The 17543-nt window shown below is 55.0% G+C and overlaps 1 protein-coding gene across 2 annotated transcripts in view; it reads left to right on the top strand.

The window, feature by feature from the left end:
• ABCA3 (ATP binding cassette subfamily A member 3) overlaps nt 1–17543 on the top strand; it is a 91608-nt gene that overhangs the window by 60245 nt on the left and 13820 nt on the right. For both annotated transcript variants that reach the window (XM_038762230.1, XM_038762229.1), the window contains exons 12-22: nt 237–383; nt 553–682; nt 1372–1526; nt 2605–2760; nt 5116–5326; nt 6181–6331; nt 7155–7253; nt 7510–7708; nt 7873–8179; nt 13634–13907; nt 15788–15992. In XM_038762230.1, coding sequence (XP_038618158.1) covers nt 237–383; nt 553–682; nt 1372–1526; nt 2605–2760; nt 5116–5326; nt 6181–6331; nt 7155–7253; nt 7510–7708; nt 7873–8179; nt 13634–13907; nt 15788–15992 — 2034 coding nt within the window. The remainder of the gene's footprint in view (nt 1–236; nt 384–552; nt 683–1371; nt 1527–2604; nt 2761–5115; nt 5327–6180; nt 6332–7154; nt 7254–7509; nt 7709–7872; nt 8180–13633; nt 13908–15787; nt 15993–17543) is intronic.

Genomic DNA, 17543 nt, shown 5'->3' with positions numbered 1-17543 from the left:
GAGGGGTTGGCTCTCACGCCATTCCAGGCCGTGTCCATACCTGGCTCCGGCCTGGGGCCCAGAGGCCTACGCCCTTCTGTTAATGCTGCGGGCCCGGAGTCCCTGGGCCCACCCCTGGCCGCAGAAACCTGACCTTCCCGTGAACTACTGCGATAGAGTGGACTGACACCGGCAGCAGGGTGGACGGCCGGAGCTTGGGCCTCCCCTGGTGACCCCCTTCGCTGTTCGTCCTTTAGCCCTCCTACTGGAGTGGGCACCCAAGGACGGCCGTGGGCCGAGAAAAAGAAGAAGAAGAGGATCCCGAGAAAGCGCTGAAAAGCCAGTACATCGAAGAGGAGCCTGCGGGCCTGGTGTCGGGAATCAAGATCAAGCATCTGGCCAAGGTTACTGGCTCTCACTGCCTATCCGTCCGTCCCACCTGTCCATCTGCCCACCCGTCCACCCCGCATACAGGGCCTTCAGTATGTCCTCGTCTCGGCAGGCACAGGGCCGCGTTGGGAGGGCGGCAAGGCCGGGGCCGGGCTGTTTTGGTCAAGTTCCCCTTCCCTGCAGGTGTTCAAAGTGGGGAATAAGAGCAGAGAAGCGGTCCGAGACCTGACGGTGAACATGTTCGAAGGCCAGATCACGGTCCTTCTGGGACACAATGGAGCTGGGAAGACCACCACCTTGTCCATGCTTACAGGTGGGTCGGGACGGACGAACGGATGGAAGGACGGGCGGGCGGGCCGTGGTGGTGGCCCAAGAGAGCCATACAGGTGCTCGGGCCAAGGCACAAATAAACAACGGTAGTATCTGTAGAGTGTTCGGTACTTTTCCTGCCCTCCCTCCCTCCCCCGTGCCCCTGGTTGCACACTGTGCTTTACCAAGCGTTTGGAAAGAAATAATAGGCATAATAATAATGAAGTGCTTACTATGTGCCGAGCACTGCTCTAAGAACTAGGGTAGATGCAAGCTAATGGGGTTGGATCCGGTCCCCGGCGCAGAGGGGCCTCACAGTCCAAGCAGAAGGAAGAGCTGGTATGGAATCCCCATTTTATAGAGGAAATTGAGACGCGGAGAGGTGGAAGAAATTTGCTGACAAGTGGCAGAGCTGGGCTCAAACCCGGTCCTCCGATTCCCAGGCCCAAACCGTAGCGGCCTCCAGAACGGTGTGTTCTGAGCACCCCCGGGGTATGGCCCACTGTGGAGAATGCTTCGGAAGAAGCAGCGGTAACCGGAACTGTGTACTGAGCACCCCCCGAGCGTGTCGCTCTGTATTTGGAAGACCCCTGCGGGAGTTAGTCCAGCCCAATCACCCGGCTCCGGGTGAGCGCCTGAGTCCGATGGCCCTCCAGGTGTGAGGGTACGAGGATATGCCCCGTCTCGCCCTAGGCCTGTACCCCCCGACCCGCGGGCAGGCGTACATCAACGGGGCCGAGATCTCCCAGGACATGGTTCTGATCAGGAAGAGCCTGGGCCTGTGCCCCCAGCACGACGTCCTGTATGATAAGCTGACGGTGGCCGAGCACCTCTACTTCTACGCCGGGGTGAGCCGGGGGCTAGCGCGGGGTGGCCAGCCCAGGCTGCGGGAGAGGGGGCGAGGGCGGTACCTTGAGCCTCTAGGTCCCTGGGTACATAATGATAGTATTAATCAGTCAATCGATCGTATTTATTGAGCGCTTACTGTGTGCAGAGCACTGGACTAAGCGCTTGGGAAGTCCAAGTTGGCAACATATAGAGACGGTCCCTACCCAACAGTGGGCTCACAGTCTAGAAGGATCCGTTAAACACTTATCACGTGCCAAGTACTATACCAAGCTTCGGGGGAGATACAAGATAATCCGGCCGGACGCAATCCCTCTGAACCCACATGGGGTTCACGGCGTAAGTAGGAAGGAGAACCGATATGCGATGCCCGTTGTACAGATGGGGAAGTTGAGGGCCAGTGAAGTGACCTGCCCAGGGTCACACGGCAGGCATCCGGTAGAGCCGGGATCAGAGCCCAGGTTCATCATCATCAATCGTATTTATTGAGCGCTTGCTATGTGCAGAGCACTGGACTAAGTGCTTGGGAAGTACAAATTGGCAACATATAGAGACAGTCCCTACCCAACAGTGGGCTCACAGTCTAAAAGGTTCTCTGATTCCCGGTCCCTGGCTCTTGCCACTAGGCCACATCGGTTCTCCACCCCAATTTCTCAATCTTCAATCCCCTGACTTTAGCACTTGGGCGGGGACGACAGTAGTAACCGTAATGGTGTGTGCTGTGCTGAGCACCTGGGAAGGGACAGGAGTAGCTGGGGTTGAATGGGGTGGCCCCTCGGGCCCCCTCCCACCCGGGGCGAGCCCCGGGGTGGGCCTATTCCGTTTGTGGGTGGGGAGGATGGAGTCGGCCCCTTGGGCACCTTAGGCAAGGGGTACCCAGCAGCAGGGTCTGCCGCGTGGGCGCCTTAGGCGGGAGAGGGGCGGGGGGCGGCGTCTGTCCCAACTTGTACTTCCCAAGTGCTTAGTACAGTGCTCTGCACACAGTAAGCGCTCAATAAATACGATTGATTGAATGAATGAATGAATGTCACCTGCCCCCGGGTACGAATGGGCTGCCCACCCTTGTCTCTGGCCCCGCAGCTGAAAGGAGTGTCGCGGTGGAAGTGCCCCGAAGAGATGGAGCGCACCCTGGCCGTCCTGGGGCTGGAGGAGAAGCGCCACACGCAGTCCCGAGCCCTGAGCGGGGGCACGAAGCGCAAGCTGTCCATCGGCATCGCTCTCATCGGAGACTCCAAGGTGCGGCCGGGCTGGCGGGAGAGGGGGACGGAGCCCAAGCCGTCCATTGAAGCGGGCTGGGAGTCAATCAATCAGTCAATCAGTCGTATTTATTGAGCGCTTACTGTGTGCAGAGCACTGTACTAAGCGCTTGGGAAGCACAAGTTGGCAACGTGTAGAGATGGTCCCTCCCCAACAACGGGCTCACAGTCGGGAGCAGCAGGGCACTTGTCTGCTGTGTGACCCTGGGCTAGTCGCTTCACTTCTCTGGGTCTCAGTTACCTCATCTTAGAATAAATATGTACAAGTGAAATAGAGTAATAAATCCGTACAAACATATGTACATGTATACAGGTGCTGTGGGAAGGGGAAGGAGATAAGGCGGGGGGGATGGGGAGGGGGAGAGGAAGGAGGGGGCTCAGTGTGGGAAGGCCTCCTGGAGGAGGTGAGCTCTCAGTAGGGCTTTGAAGGGAGGAAGAGAGCTAGCTTGGCGGATGGGCAGAGGGACTGGGGGCATTCCAGGCCCGGGGGAGGACGTGGGCCGGGGGTCGACGGCGGGACAGGCGAGAACGAGGCCTAACGGGGAGGAGATTAGCGGCGGAGGAGCCGAGGGTGCGGGCTGGGCTGGAGAAGGGTCACTAGGGGCAGGGCCAGGACTGGGGGCGGGCCCGGGGCATCATGACAAAGGCTGTGCTGGGACGCCCAGCGTGGCTACTCGACTCGCCCCCATTCCGGGGACAGGGCCGGCCGGACCCTCAGGGACCATCCTTTCCCCAGGTCTGGTCAGCCCCGGCCTGGGGGCAGGAGGGTGCCGCCCCGTCCCTGCTGCCCCACCATTCATTCATTCAATCGTATTTATTGAGCGCTTACTGTGTGTAGAGCACTGTACTAAGCGCTTGGGAGGTACAAGTTGGCAACATCGGCCGAACTCGGGGGTCTCTGATGAGAGCAAAACTGATAATAATAATAGTAATTATGATGCTTGTTAAATGATTACTGTGTGCCAAGCACTATTCATTCATTCATTCAATTCATTCTATCATATTTTTTGAGCGCTTACTGTGTGCAGAGCACTGTACTAAGCGCTTGGGAAGTACAAGTTGGCAACATATAGAGACAGTCCCTACCCAACAGTGGGCTCACAGTCGAGAAGGGGGGAGACAGAGAACAAAACCAAACGTATTAACAAAATAAAATAAATAGAATAGATATGTACAAGTAAAATAAATAAATAAATAGAGTAATAAATAAATAAATAGAGTAATAGACTGTGAGCCCGCTGTTGGGTAGGGACCGTCTCTATATGTTGCCAACTTGGACTTCCCAAGCGCTTAGTACAGTGCTCTGCACACAGTAAGCGCTCAATAAACACGATTAATGAATGAATGACCCCACAGCAAGGGCAGAGCCTGCTTGGGGTGAGTGACCATCTGTGGGGTTCGCCGAACTCGTCTCACTGGGTGGAGTCTGCCCAGCTGCTGCCGTCCAGGATCTGCCCTTAGGTGCGGGGCACTGTACCAGACGCTTGGGAAAGCATGGCAGAGGCCCAAGACCCGCTCCCTGCCCACAGGGAGCTTCCAGTCTAACGGGGGAGACGGACATAAGCACAGTGATGACTTGTTAAGCTCTTACTATGTGCTTTGTTGTCTGTCTCCCCCTTCTAGACTGTGAGCCCTCTGTTGGGTAGGGACCGTCTCTCTATGTTGCCAACTTGTACTTCCCAAGCGCTTAGTACAGTGCTCAATAAATGCGATTGAATGAATGAACGAATGAATGAATGTGCTAAGCACCATTCTAAGTACAGGGATAGGTACAAGTCGATCACATCCCTGTGCCACATCATCATCATCATCATCATCATCATCAATCGTATTTATTGAGCGCTCACTATGTGCAGAGCACTGTACTAAGCGCTTGGGAAGTACAAATTGGCAACACAGAGAGACAGTCCCTACCCAACAGTGGGCTCACAGTCTAAAAGGGGGAGACAGAGAACAAAACCAAACATACCAACAAAATAAAATAAATAGGATAGATATGTACTAGTAAAGTTGCAATCCCCATTTTACAGATGAGGTAACTCCGACCCAGTGAAGTGACTTGCCCAAGGCCACAAGGCAGACCTGTAGTGGAGCCGGGATTAGAACCCAGGCCTGCGCTCTATCCACTAAGCCACGTTGCCTCCCCTAAGGCGGGGAAACGGAGCTCGTCAGGGAACGGTCGGTACAGCCAGGTAGACCCGGAGCCAACCCAGAGGCGGGTGACGGCCGCTGCTCTGGGAACTGGAATCCCATCTGGGAGGGCCGGAGGAGGAGGAGGAGGAGGGAGATGGACCTAGTGGTCACTCGGCCGGGCGGCCGTTCCCGTCCCCGGCAGGTGCTGATGCTGGACGAGCCCACGTCCGGCATGGACCCGGCCTCCCGCCGAGCCACCTGGGATCTCCTGCGGCAGCAGAGGAGCGGCCGCACCGTCCTGCTGACCACCCACTTCATGGACGAGGCCGACCTGCTGGGAGACCGCATAGCCATCATGGCCAAGGGGGAGCTTCAGTGCTGCGGGTCTCCCCTCTTCCTCAAGCACAAATACGGTTGGCGTGGGGCTGGGCCCGGGCGGCACGGGGGGCAAGCGGGCCAGGCGGAGGGAAGGTCCCCGGGGCAGTGCCTCCCCCGGTACCTCGGCCTCGACCCACCTGGAGCTGGCCCAGATGGTCGCCCGGAGCCCGCCTTTCTACCAGCTCCGTGCCAGGCCCGGGTCTTCTGCTGGAGCCCAGGAGTCGCTCTCTCCTCCCTCCCGCGCCTCTGCCGGGCTCCCCGGTTCGCAAGCCCCTCCGCCGGCCCATCGGTCAGCCTGTCCCTCTGCCCATCCGTCTTTTCACCTCTCCACCCGCCGTCGGCCTCCCCGTACATCGTAATAATAACGATGGCGTTTATCAAGCGCTCGCTATGTGCAAAGCACTGTTCCAAGCGCTGGGGAGGTTACAAGGCGATCAGGTTGTCCCCCGGTGTGCTCACAGCCTTAATCCCCATTTTCCAGACGAGGAAACTGAGGCCCAGAGAAGTGAAGTGACTTGCCCAAAGTCACACAGCGGACAGTCGGCGGAGCCGGGATTTGAACCCATGACCTCTGCCTCCCCCGTCCGTCTGTTGGTCCATCCGGCCGCCCGTCGGTCGGTTGCACTGACTGAACCCCTGCCCTGTGCAGAGCACTGAGCTGGGCGCTGGGGCGAGGACGGTTGTAGGCTCTCCCGATCTCCCCCGTAACCTCCGAACTCCTCCGACACCGTCCCCTGCCGCTCCCTTCTGCCTTGGGCTCACCCCACCGTCCGGCTGCGGAGGAGTTGAGGTGGACAGAGAGCCACGAGGCCGCCCCGGAGCCGAAACAGGGCGGGTCACGGGAGGCCGAGACCCACCCCGACGGCCCCCTCTTTCCCGTTCCCTCCAGGAGCCGGGTACCACATGGTCATGGTGAAGGAGCCCCACTGCGACCTGGAGGGCATTTCCCACCTGATCCGCCGCTCCGTGCCCAACGCCACCCTGGAGAGCAATGCCGGGGCCGAGCTCTCCTTCATCCTGCCCAAGGAGAGTACTCACAGGTAGGGCCTGGAGCAAGCTGGGAATGCTTCCCGACTCCTCCTTCTTCCTGCCCCAGGAGAACTCCCACAGCTTGCTGGGAATGCCCAGGGCCATCCTTCATCCTGGTCAAGGAGAGCCCCCTCAGGCAGGGCCCTGGAGTGTGCTGGGAATGGTTCCCAGGCCATCCTTCAGAGCGCCCTCCTCCCCTACCCCCCATCCCACTTCTCCTCACCCTGGGCTTCAAGGCCGTCCATCCCCTCGCCCCCTCCTACCTCACCTCCCTTCTCTCCTTGTCCAGCCCAGCCCGCACCCTCCGCTCCTCCGCCGCTAATCTCCTCACCGTACCTCGTTCTCGCCTGTCCCGCCATCGACCCCCGGCCCATGTCCTCCCCCGGGCCTGGAATGCCCCCAATCCCTCTGCCCATCCGCCAAGCTAGCTCTCTTCCTCCCTTCAAGGCCCTACTGAGAGCTCACCTCCTCCAGGAGGCCTTCCCAGACTGAGCCCCTTCCTTCCTCTCCCCCTCATCCCCCCTCCATCCCCCCCATCTTACCTCCTTCCTTTCCCCACAGCACCTGTATATATGTATATATGTTTGTGCATATTTATTACTCTACTTATTTATTTATCTTGTGCATATCTATTCTATTTATTTTATTTTGTTAGTACGTTTGGTTTTGTCTCCCCCTTTTAGACTGTGAGCCCACTGTTGGGTAGGGACCGTCTCTATATATTGCCAATTTGTACTTCCCAAGTGCTTAGTCCAGTGCTCTGCACACAGTAAGCGCTCAATAAATACGATCGACGATGATGATCCCACTTCTGTCTCCCGACCCTCTGCTCAGGTTTGAAGCTCTGTTCACAGAGCTGGAACAGAAGCGGGCCGAGCTAGGCATCGCCAGCTACGGTGCGTCCGTCACCACCATGGAGGAAGTCTTCCTTCGGTGAGTCCCCGCCACTCTGAGCCCAGAGGCATCGGGGCCGGACAGAGCTCCCGTGGGAGAGCCCTACCCCCTGCCATCTTCCTCCTTGGCCGTCCTAAAGAAGGCATCTTTCCCCCCCACGCCCCGACTGGTCCGGTGTCCACCCGCTTCCAGAGTGTAGGGGTGGGGGGCCTGGAGCGGTGAGCTGCTGCCTCTCCCCTTGCCGGCGGCACGCCGAGACTCGTCCCCGTCCGGTGTCTCGCCGTGCCCGCTCCAGGGTGGGCAAGCTGGTGGACTCGAGCATGGACATCCAGGCCATCCAGCTGCCGGCGCTGCAGTACCAGCACGAGCGCCGCTCCAACGACTGGGCCCCGCTGGACGACTCCAGCAGCCTGAGCGGGGCCACGGACGGGACCGACGACGGCGCCGGCGCCCTCATCACCGAGGACTGCTCCAACGTCAAGCTCAACACCGGGGTGAGCGCCGGACCTCGAGCCCCCTCCCCTTTCCTCGGCGGCCCCCGAGTGCCCTCCCGTCTCGGCGGTGTCCTCCGAGCCCCTTCCCGTCTCCACCGTGGCCACTGAGTCCCGTCCCCGCTCCAGGGCGGCCGCTGATCGCCCTCCCTTGCGTCCGGCGGCAGGTGTCCCTGGGCTGCCAGCAGTTCTACGCCATGTTCACCAAGAGGGCCGTGTACACCTGGCGGAACTGGAAGATGGTGGTGGCGCAGTTCCTGGTGCCCCTCATCTTCACGGCCTTCGCTCTGGTGGTGGCCAGGACCTTCCCGGGCCCGCGGGACTCCCCGCTCCTGCGTCTGACCCTGGAGCCCTACGGGCACACGGCCGTGCCCTTCGCCGTCTCGGCCGGGGCGTCCGAGCTGGGCCGGCGGCTGGCGGAGCAGCTGGCGGAGACCCTGCGGGCCCGGCGCCAGGAGCCTCTGGAGGTGCAAGGTGAGGGGGCACGCGGAGGGGCCGGCCGGCCGCGGACGTCTCCCGACCGTGATGCCGCGTGGCCCGGGGGATAGAGCACGGTCCTGGAAGTCAGACGGTCCCGGGTTCTAATCCCGGCTCCGCCCCTGGTCTGTTGTGTCACCCTGGGCAAGTCACTTCACTTTTCTGTATCATCATCATCATCATCATCAGTCGTATTTATTGAGCGCTTACTATGTGCAGAGCACTGGACTAAGCGCTTGGGAAGTACAAGTTGGCAACATCTAGAGACAGTCCCTACCCAACAGTGGGCTCACAGTCTAAAAGGGGGAGACAGAGAACCAAACCAAATATACTAACAAAATAAAGTAAATAGAATAGATATGTGCAAGTGAAATAAATAAATAAATAGAGTGATAAATATGTACAAACATATATACACATATACAGGTGCTGTGGGGAAGGGAAGGAGGTAAGATGGGGGGATGGAGAGGGGGATGAGGGGGAGAGGAAGGAAGGGGCTCAGTTCTGTACCTCAGTTACTTCACCTGTAAGATGTAAGATCTCCCCCTTTTAGACTGTGAGCCCACTGTTGGGTAGGCACCGTCTCTATGTGTTGCCAACTTGGACTTCCCAAGCGTTTAGTCCAGTGCTCTGCACACAGTAAGCGCTCAATAAATACGATTGATGATGATGATGGTGGGGGTTAAGACTGTGAGCCCACTGTCGGGTAGGGACCGTCTCGCTATGTTGCCAACTTGTACTTCCCAAGCGCTTAGTCCAGTGCTCTGCACACAGTAAGCGCTCAATAAATACGATTGATAGGGCCTGTGTCCGACCTTATTGGATTGTCTATCCCAGCACCTAAAAGAGTGCTTGACACATAATAATAATAACGACGGCATTCATTAAGCGCTTACTATGTGCAAGGCACTGTTCTAAGCGCTGGGGAGGTTACGAGGTGATCAGGTTGTCCCACGGGGGGTTCACAGTCTTAATCCCCATTTTACAGATGAAGGAAGTGAAGCCCAGAGAAGGTAAGTGACTTTCCCAAAGTCACACAGCTGACAGTTGGCGGAGGCGGGATTTGAACCCATGACCTCTGACTCCAAAGCCCGGGCTCGTTCCACCGAGCCACAAGTGCTTAACAGATACCATCAACATCATAGCACGGATTCAGTGCTTAGTCTTGGCTAAGCACTGCACTGAGCGTTGCAGGAGAGCTAAAATAATTCGAGCAGACCTAGTAACCCATTCATTCAGTCGTATTTATTGAGCGCTTACTGTGTGCAGATCACTGTACTAAGCGCTCAGGAAGTACAAGTTGGCAACATATAGAGACAGGCCCTACCCAACAGTGGGCTCACAGTCTAGAAGGGGGAGACAGACAACAAAACATATTAACAAAATAAAATAAATAGAATAGATATGTACAAAGTAAATAAATACATAGAGTAATAAATACGTACAAACATAACAGCGGGCTCACCGATCTGAGCAGGGATGATGATGCACACTGCATGATGCTTACTGTACTAAGCGCTCAGGAAGTACAAGTTGGCAACATAGAGAGACGGTCCCTACCCAACAGTGGGCTCACAGGCTAGAAGGGGGAGACAGACAACAAAACAAAGTAACAAAATAAATAGAATAAATATGTACAAATAAATACATAGAGTAATAAATACGTACAAACATAACAGCGGGCTCACCGATCTGAGCAGGGATGATGATGCACACTGCATGATGCTTACTGTACTGAGCGCTCAGGAAGTACAAGTTGGCAACATATAGAGACGGTCCCTACCCAACAGTGGGCTCACAGTCTAGAAGGGGGAGACAGACAACAAAACCAAACATATTAACAAAATAAATAGAATAAATATGTACAAATAAAGTAAATAAATTCATAGAGTAATAAATACGCACAAACATAACAGCGGGCTCACCAATCTGAGCAGGGATGATGATGCCCACTGCATGATGCTTACTGCACACAGTAAGCGCTCAATAAATATGAGTGAATGAATGATGGCGTTTATTAAGCACTTACTAACGTGCAAAGCACCGGTCTTCTCCCCATTGTCCAGTGGCAGAAACTGAGGCCCAGAGAGGGTCAGTGGCTTGCTCGGGCCGAGGTAGAGCAGGGGTTGGACCCCGGGGTCTCCTGACTGGCAGCCCCAGGCCCCCCTCCCCGATTCCTGGAGCAGGGCTCCAGCTTTCGGGCCAACCGTGGAGCAGCCGAGGGTGAATCAATCAATCGATCGATCGTATTTATTGAGCGCTTCCTGTGTGCAGAGCACTGTACTAAGCGCTTGGGAAGTGCAGGTCGGCAGCACAAGTCGGGGTGAAGGAGGACGGCGGCCACATTGGCTTTTTGAACTCGCGACTCCGGGCTGATTATGAGCCAGGACCCGGAGGGTGGGAGGGGCAGTAGCGGTATGAACTGAGCGCTCCCTGGGGGGGGGGACGGTTTGCCCCCACTGAGCGCTCGGGGGAGGGCCGCGGAAACAGTAATAATAATAATGATGGCATTTGTTAAGCGCTTACTATGTGCAGAGCACTGTTCTAAGCGCTGGGGGTGGATACAAGGTGATCGAGTTGTCCCACATGGGGCTCACACTCTTAATCCCCATTTTACAGATGAGGTAACTGAGGCTCAGAGAAGTTAAGTGACTTGCCCAAGGTCACACAGCAGACATGTGGCGGAGCCGGGATTCGAACCCATGACCTCTGACTCCAAAGCCCGGGCTCTTCTCCACTGAGCCACGGCTGCTTGTACTGAGTGCCCACTGAGCGCAACGCGCCGGTACTGAGTGCGGTGCCAGTAGGTGCTGGTAGTTAGAGAAGCAGCGTGGCTCAGTGGAAAGAGCCCGGGCTCTGGAGTCAGAGGTCATGGGTTCGAATTCTGACTCCGCCACAGGTCTGCTGTGTGATCTTGGGCAAGTCACTTAACTTCTCTGGGCCTCAGTGACCTCATCTGTAAAATGGGGATTACGACTTTGAGCCCCACGTGGGACAACCTGATCACCCTATATCCTCCCCAGCGCTTAGAACAGTGCTTTGCACATAGTAAGCGCTGAACAAATGCCAATTAGTATTAGTAGTAGTAGTAGTAACGGTCTGTACCGAGTGCCGACTGGGAAGGAGGCACTGTACTAAGCGCTTGGGAGAGAACCAGTAGTCGTGGTATCTGCTCTCAAGAAAGAAGTGGCTCTTGGTGAGCATAAACTTTGCAAGGAACAAGAGACAAGGAGGTGAAAGAGAAAACAGCGTCAGGCATGCAGGAAACGTTGGTAACAGCAGAAGTTAGAAGGACCTGGGTTCGAATCCCAGCTCCACCACTTGTCTGCTGTGAGACCTTGGGCAAGTCACTCAACTTCTCCTTGCCTCCGTTACCCCAGCTGTAAAATGGGGAGTAAGATGGTGAACCCCACATGGTTCAGGGCCTGTGTCCAACCTGATGTGCATGTAGCGAGAAGCAGCGTGGCTCAGTGGAAAGGGCACGGGCTTTGGAGTCAGAGGTCCTGGGTTCAAATCCCGACTCCGCCACTTGTCATCATCATCATCATCAATCGTATTTATTGAGCGCTTACTATGTGCAGAGCACTGTACTAAGCGCTTGGGAAGTACAAATTGGCAACATCTAGAGACAGTCCCTACCCAACAGTGGGCTCACAGTCTAAAAGGGGGAGACAGAGAACAAAACCAAACGTACTAACAAAATAAAATAAATAGAACAGATATGTACAAATAAAATAAATAAATAAATAAATAGAGTAATAAATAAATAAATAGAGTAATATTTGTTGGCTGTGTGACTTTGGGCAAGTCACTTCACTTCTCTGTGCCTCAGTTCCCTCATCTGTAAAATGGGGGTGAAGACTGTGAGCCCCCCGTGAGACAACCTGATCACCTTGTAACCTCCCCAGTGCTTAGAACAGTGCTTTGCACAGAGTAAGCGCTTAATAAATGCCATTATTATTATTATTATTATTATTATCTATCCCAGCACTTAGTACAGCACCTGGCACATAGCGCTCAACAAATACAATTATAGTAATAATAATATACTATACGTATTATCACAGTGTGTATTATTATTATCATAGTATAGAACACAGGTGTGGGAATCGGAAGGACCTGGCTTCTAATCCCGCCCGCTCCACTTGTCTGCTGTGTGGCCTTGCCTGCGAGTCACTTCATTTTCCTGGGCCTCGGTTCCCTCGTCTGTAAAATGGGGATTAAGAGCGTGAGCCCCGCGTGGGACGGGGACTGTGTCCAACCCGACTAGCTTGTGTCCACCGCCGTGCATAGAACAGTGTTTGGCAAGTGCTCAAGTCATCATCATCATCAATCGTATTTATTGAGTGCTTACTATGTGCAGAGCACTGTACTAAGCGCTTGGGAAGTACAAATTGGCAACATATAGAGACAGTCCCTACCCAACAGTGGGCTCACAGTCTAAAAGGGGGAGACAGAGAACAAAACCACACATACTAACAAAATAAAATAAATAGAATAGATATGTACAAATAAAATAAATAAATAAATAGAGTAATAAATGTGTACAAACATATATACAGGTGCTGTGGGGAAGGGAAGGAGGTAAGATTGGGGGGATGGAGAGGGGGACGAGGGGGAGATTATTATCATAGTGTAGAACACAGGTGTGGGAATCGAAAGGACCTGGCTTCTAATCCCGCCCGCTCCACTTGTCTGCTGTGTGGCCTTGCCTGCGAGTCACTTCATTTTCCTGGGCCTCGGTTCCCTCGTCTGTAAAATGGGGATTAAGAGCGTGAGCCCCGCGTGGGACGGGGACGGTGTCCAACCCGACTAGCTTGTGTCCACCGCCGTGCACAGAACAGTGTTTGGCAAGTGCTCAAGTCATCATCATCATCAATCGTATTTATTGAGTGCTTACTATGTGCAGAGCACTGTACTAAGCGCTTGGGAAGTACAAATTGGCAACATATAGAGACAGTCCCTACCCAACAGTGGGCTCACAGTCTAAAAGGGGGAGACAGAGAACAAAACCACACATACTAACAAAATAAAATAAATAGAATAGATATGTACAAATAAAATAAATAAATAAATAGAGTAATAAATGTGTACAAACATATATACAGGTGCTGTGGGGAAGGGAAGGAGGTAAGATTGGGGGGATGGAGAGGGGGACGAGGGGGAGATTATTATCATAGTGTAGAACACAGGTGTGGGAATCGAAAGGACCTGGCTTCTAATCCCGCCCGCTCCACTTGTCTGCTGTGTGGCCTTGCCTGCGAGTCACTTCATTTTCCTGGGCCTCGGTTCCCTCGTCTGTAAAATGGGGATTAAGAGCGTGAGCCCCGCGTGGGACGGGGACGGTGTCCAACCCGACTAGCTTGTGTCCACCGCCGTGCACAGAACAGGGTTTGGCAAGTGCTCAAGTCCCGTAATCAATGAATTAATTAGCGTGTCTGCCCGCCCCAGGCGACCTGGAGGAGTTCCTGGTCTTCAGGGCGTCGGAGGAGGGCGGGGCTTTCCGAGAGCACTGCATCGTGGCCGCCGCCTTTGACGGCATCGACAACCGCACGCTGGTCACCGCCCTGTTCAACAACCAGGCCTACCATTCCCCCGCTGCGGCCCTCGCCCTGGTGGACAACGTCCTCTTCAAGCTGCTGGCGGGGCCCAACGCCTCCATCACCGTCAGCAACTTCCCTCAGCCCCGCAACATCGCTGAGACGGCCAAGGACCAGCTCATGGAGTGAGTCTTCCTTCCCTCCCGCCGCCCCTCTATTCCCTCACCCCTCCTCTCTCGCTGCTCCTAGGTCTTCTACCAGAAGATAGATCGTGTGCCTCTTCGGAGCAACAGTAATCCCATAGCTCTCTCAATTGTTTCTTTTTTTACTTCGCGCACAGCACGGTACTAAGAGCTAGGGTTAGAGGACCAGAGTTAGTAGGCACGTTCCCCGCCCTCGAGGAGCTTTCGGCCTAGACGGGCATTAAAAGAAATCACAGATATGGTCATAGGGGTTGTGGGGTTGAGTGAATAGCGAATGAGCAGATCCGAGTGTGTAGGTGACACAGAAGGAAGAGGGAGTAAGGGAGGTGAGGGCTTAGTCGGGGAGGGCTTTCTTGGAAGAGATCGATTTTAGTTAGGCTGTGAAGGTGAGGAGAGTGGGGTCTGTAGGATATGAAGCGGGGAGGGAGTTCCAGGCCAGAAGGATGGGAGTAAGGGGTTGGCAGTGAGATAGATAAGACGGCGGGACAGTGAGTAGGTTGGCATCGCTAGGTTGGTGGTGCTGACTACAGTGACGGGGAGGACAGAGTTTGGGCGGAAAGATGAGGAGTTCCGTTTCAGACGGGTTCAGTTTGAAGTACGGGTGCGACATCCAAGTAGAAATGTCACGAAGGCAGGAGGAAATAGAGAAGCAGCATGGCTCAGTGGAAAGAGCCCGGGCTTGGGAGCCAGAAACCCAGCTTCGCCACTTGTCAGCTGTGCGTGGGCAAGTTACTTGACTTCTCTGTGCCTCAGTTCCCTCATCTGTAAAATGAGGATTAAGACTGTGAGCCCCACGTGGGACAACCTGATTACCCTGTTCCCCCCCGCCCCCGGCGCTTAGAACAGTGCTTGGCACATTGTGAGCGCTTAAAAAATGCCGCCGTTATTATTATTATTAAGTGTGAGACTGCAGAGAAGTGAAGAGGTCAAGGCTGCAGAGGGAGATTCGGGAATCAACCACATAAAGGTGGGAATTGAAGCTGCTGTAGGAGCAAATGAGTTCACCAAGGGAGTGGGTGTAGACGGAGAATAAAAAGGGATCCAGAACTGAGCCTTGAAGGACTCCCACAGAGACAAAGGAGGAGCCCGTGAAAGAGACTGAGAATGAGCTGCCAGAGAGACAGGAGGAGAACCAGGAGAGGACAGTGCCAGGAATGCCAAGGTTGGGTAAAGTTTCCAGGAGAAGGGAGCGGTCGACAGTGTCAAAGGCAGCTGAGAGATTGAGGATTAGGATAGAGTAGAGGCCATTGGAATTGGCAAGGAGGTCATCATCAGTTAGAGAATGGAAGGAGGAAGCGGAGGCAGTGGCTGTAGACGGCTCAAAGAGTTTGGAGAGGAGTGGGAGGAGGAAGATGGGGTGATAAGTGGAGGGAGCCGTGAGGTCAAGGGAGGGGTTTTTTTAGGATAGGAGAGACATGAGCGTGTTTGAAAACAGTGGGGAAGAAGCTGTTGGAGAGTGAACAGTTGAAGATGGCAGTCAGAGAGGGAAGAAGGGAGGGGGCAAGGGTTATGGTAAGGTGCGAAGGGGTGGGATCGGAAGTGCAGGTGGAGGGGGTAGATTTGGAGAGGAGATGGGAGATCTCCTCTTGAGGTTCGTCTGGGAAAGATGGGAGCGTCGAAGAAGGGGCAGGGGGACGGAGGGACTGGAGAGGAGCTGGGGAGATTTTATGGGGAGCATACCTGGTGGTTTTAACTTCTTGGATGAAATTAGGTAGCCAGGTCATTCGGGGCAAGAGATGGGGCGGGGGGAGGGGAGACAGGGTGCTTTTCTTTCCCGACACTTTCCACGTTACTTTGAGGGGACGAGGAGGAGGGAAGCCGGAAGGAGGGGCCTCATCACATGCGGTCTGTCTATCTGCCAGGGGCCAGACGGGCTTCGCCATTTCCATCAACCTGCTGTACGGCATGGCCTCCCTGGCGAGCACTTTCTCCCTGCTGCTGGTCAGCGAGCGGGCCAGCAAGGCCAAGCACGTCCAGTTTGTCAGCGGGGTCTACGCCGTCAACTTCTGGCTCTCCGCCCTGCTGTGGGACCTCATCAACTTCCTCGTGCCCTGCCTGCTGATCCTGGTAAGGCCGGGGCCTCTCCTTCCGTCCATTCATCCGTCCGCCTCCCCCCGGGCCCGCGGCCTGCCGGGACTGGAACCCAGGTCTCCTGCCTCGCAGCCCTGCCCGCTCTGCCCTGCTCTCTGCACCGCACCCTGTGGTCCCTGCTCAGGGTGGGTGATCATCAGGGAAACAGCCTGGCCAAGTGGATAGAGCACATGCCTGGGAGTCGGAAAGACCTGAGTTCTAATCCTGGCTCCGCCACATGTCTGCAGTGTAACCTTGGGCAAGTCATTTAACTTCTCTGGGCCTCAGGTACCTCATCTGTAAATTGCGAATTCAGACAGTGAGCACCAGGTGGGACAGGGTCTGTGTCCAGCCTGATTAGCTGGTATCTATGTCCGCACTTAGAACAGAGATTGACACATAATAATAATAATAATAATAATAATAATAATAATGACATTTATTAAGCACTTACTATGTGCAAAGCACTGTTCTAAGCGCTGAAGTGCTTTACAAATACCATTGTTGTTATTATTATTCACACTTTGGCCCCTGCTCCCCTCAACTTTAACCCCAACACACACACACACATCTGTCACCCGTCGTCCGGGGACGGGTTCGTTCAGTGATCGGCGAGGCGAGAGAGAGAGAGAGGCCGGGAACGGAAAGCCTAAGTTTTATATAAAATTTATTCCGCGAGGCGAATTGAATTTATGTAATTGTTTAGGCGCAGTGGATTGAGCTTCCCTTTCGGGAAGAATATAATCAATTAGCAATATTAGAGCTTCCCTACACGGGAGGAACACAATCATCCGTTAATCGCGCATGGGTGAGTTGGTTAACTCTCACCCATGTGCACTTCCCACTCGGGAAGAATCCACTTACTTTCCCACATGGGAAGAATTCATTACATTACCCACGCACGTGGTGGGCGACTAGCTCTCACAGTGTGCTCTCCCTACATGGGAGGAATCCACTCCTAATTCCCATCAGCGGCGGGGTACCTGGGTCCCACCCACGAGCCACTCGCCCATCCCGCGGCCCTTGCCTCAGTGTGTTGGTTCTGGTTGTAGAGCGGGCATCTGGCCTTCTGGGCAGGGAGAGACACGTGGGCTGCTGCTCCTGCTGCTGAGTGTCTTGGTGTTCTGACCCCGAAGGTCAGAGGCGACAGGTATTTATTGCCTGTGCCCCTAGGCCATTCCAGCTTCCGGCCTCAGTCTATCCAATCTCTGCCCTCCCCGCCTCCTCCATACCTAATTTGATTGGCACGGGGGCGAGGGACACCTTCTGTATTCCCAGCTTGGGCTGTCAATCTAGCAGATTTGGTCGTGGGGGCAGTATCCCACCCTCACTTCCGAGTTCCGCCTGCTGGCTCCGGTGGTCACGAGATAGCTTTTGACCTTGAGATGGCCGGTACCCAAGGGTCACCTCGGGACAACATCCCACCCCATGTGATGACACCTGTCGCTCGAAGTCAGCCACATTGACGTCACCCGGTGTCTTATTCCCACCCTCTCGTGACATCACCCAAGAAGCCCCCAATCACTAGAGGTCCACCACAGGGCAATC

The sequence above is a fragment of the Tachyglossus aculeatus genome, chromosome 21 (assembly GCF_015852505.1).
Source record: "Tachyglossus aculeatus isolate mTacAcu1 chromosome 21, mTacAcu1.pri, whole genome shotgun sequence".
Classification (NCBI taxonomy): domain Eukaryota; kingdom Metazoa; phylum Chordata; class Mammalia; order Monotremata; family Tachyglossidae; genus Tachyglossus; species Tachyglossus aculeatus.
This window is presented reverse-complemented; position numbering and strand designations above follow the sequence as displayed.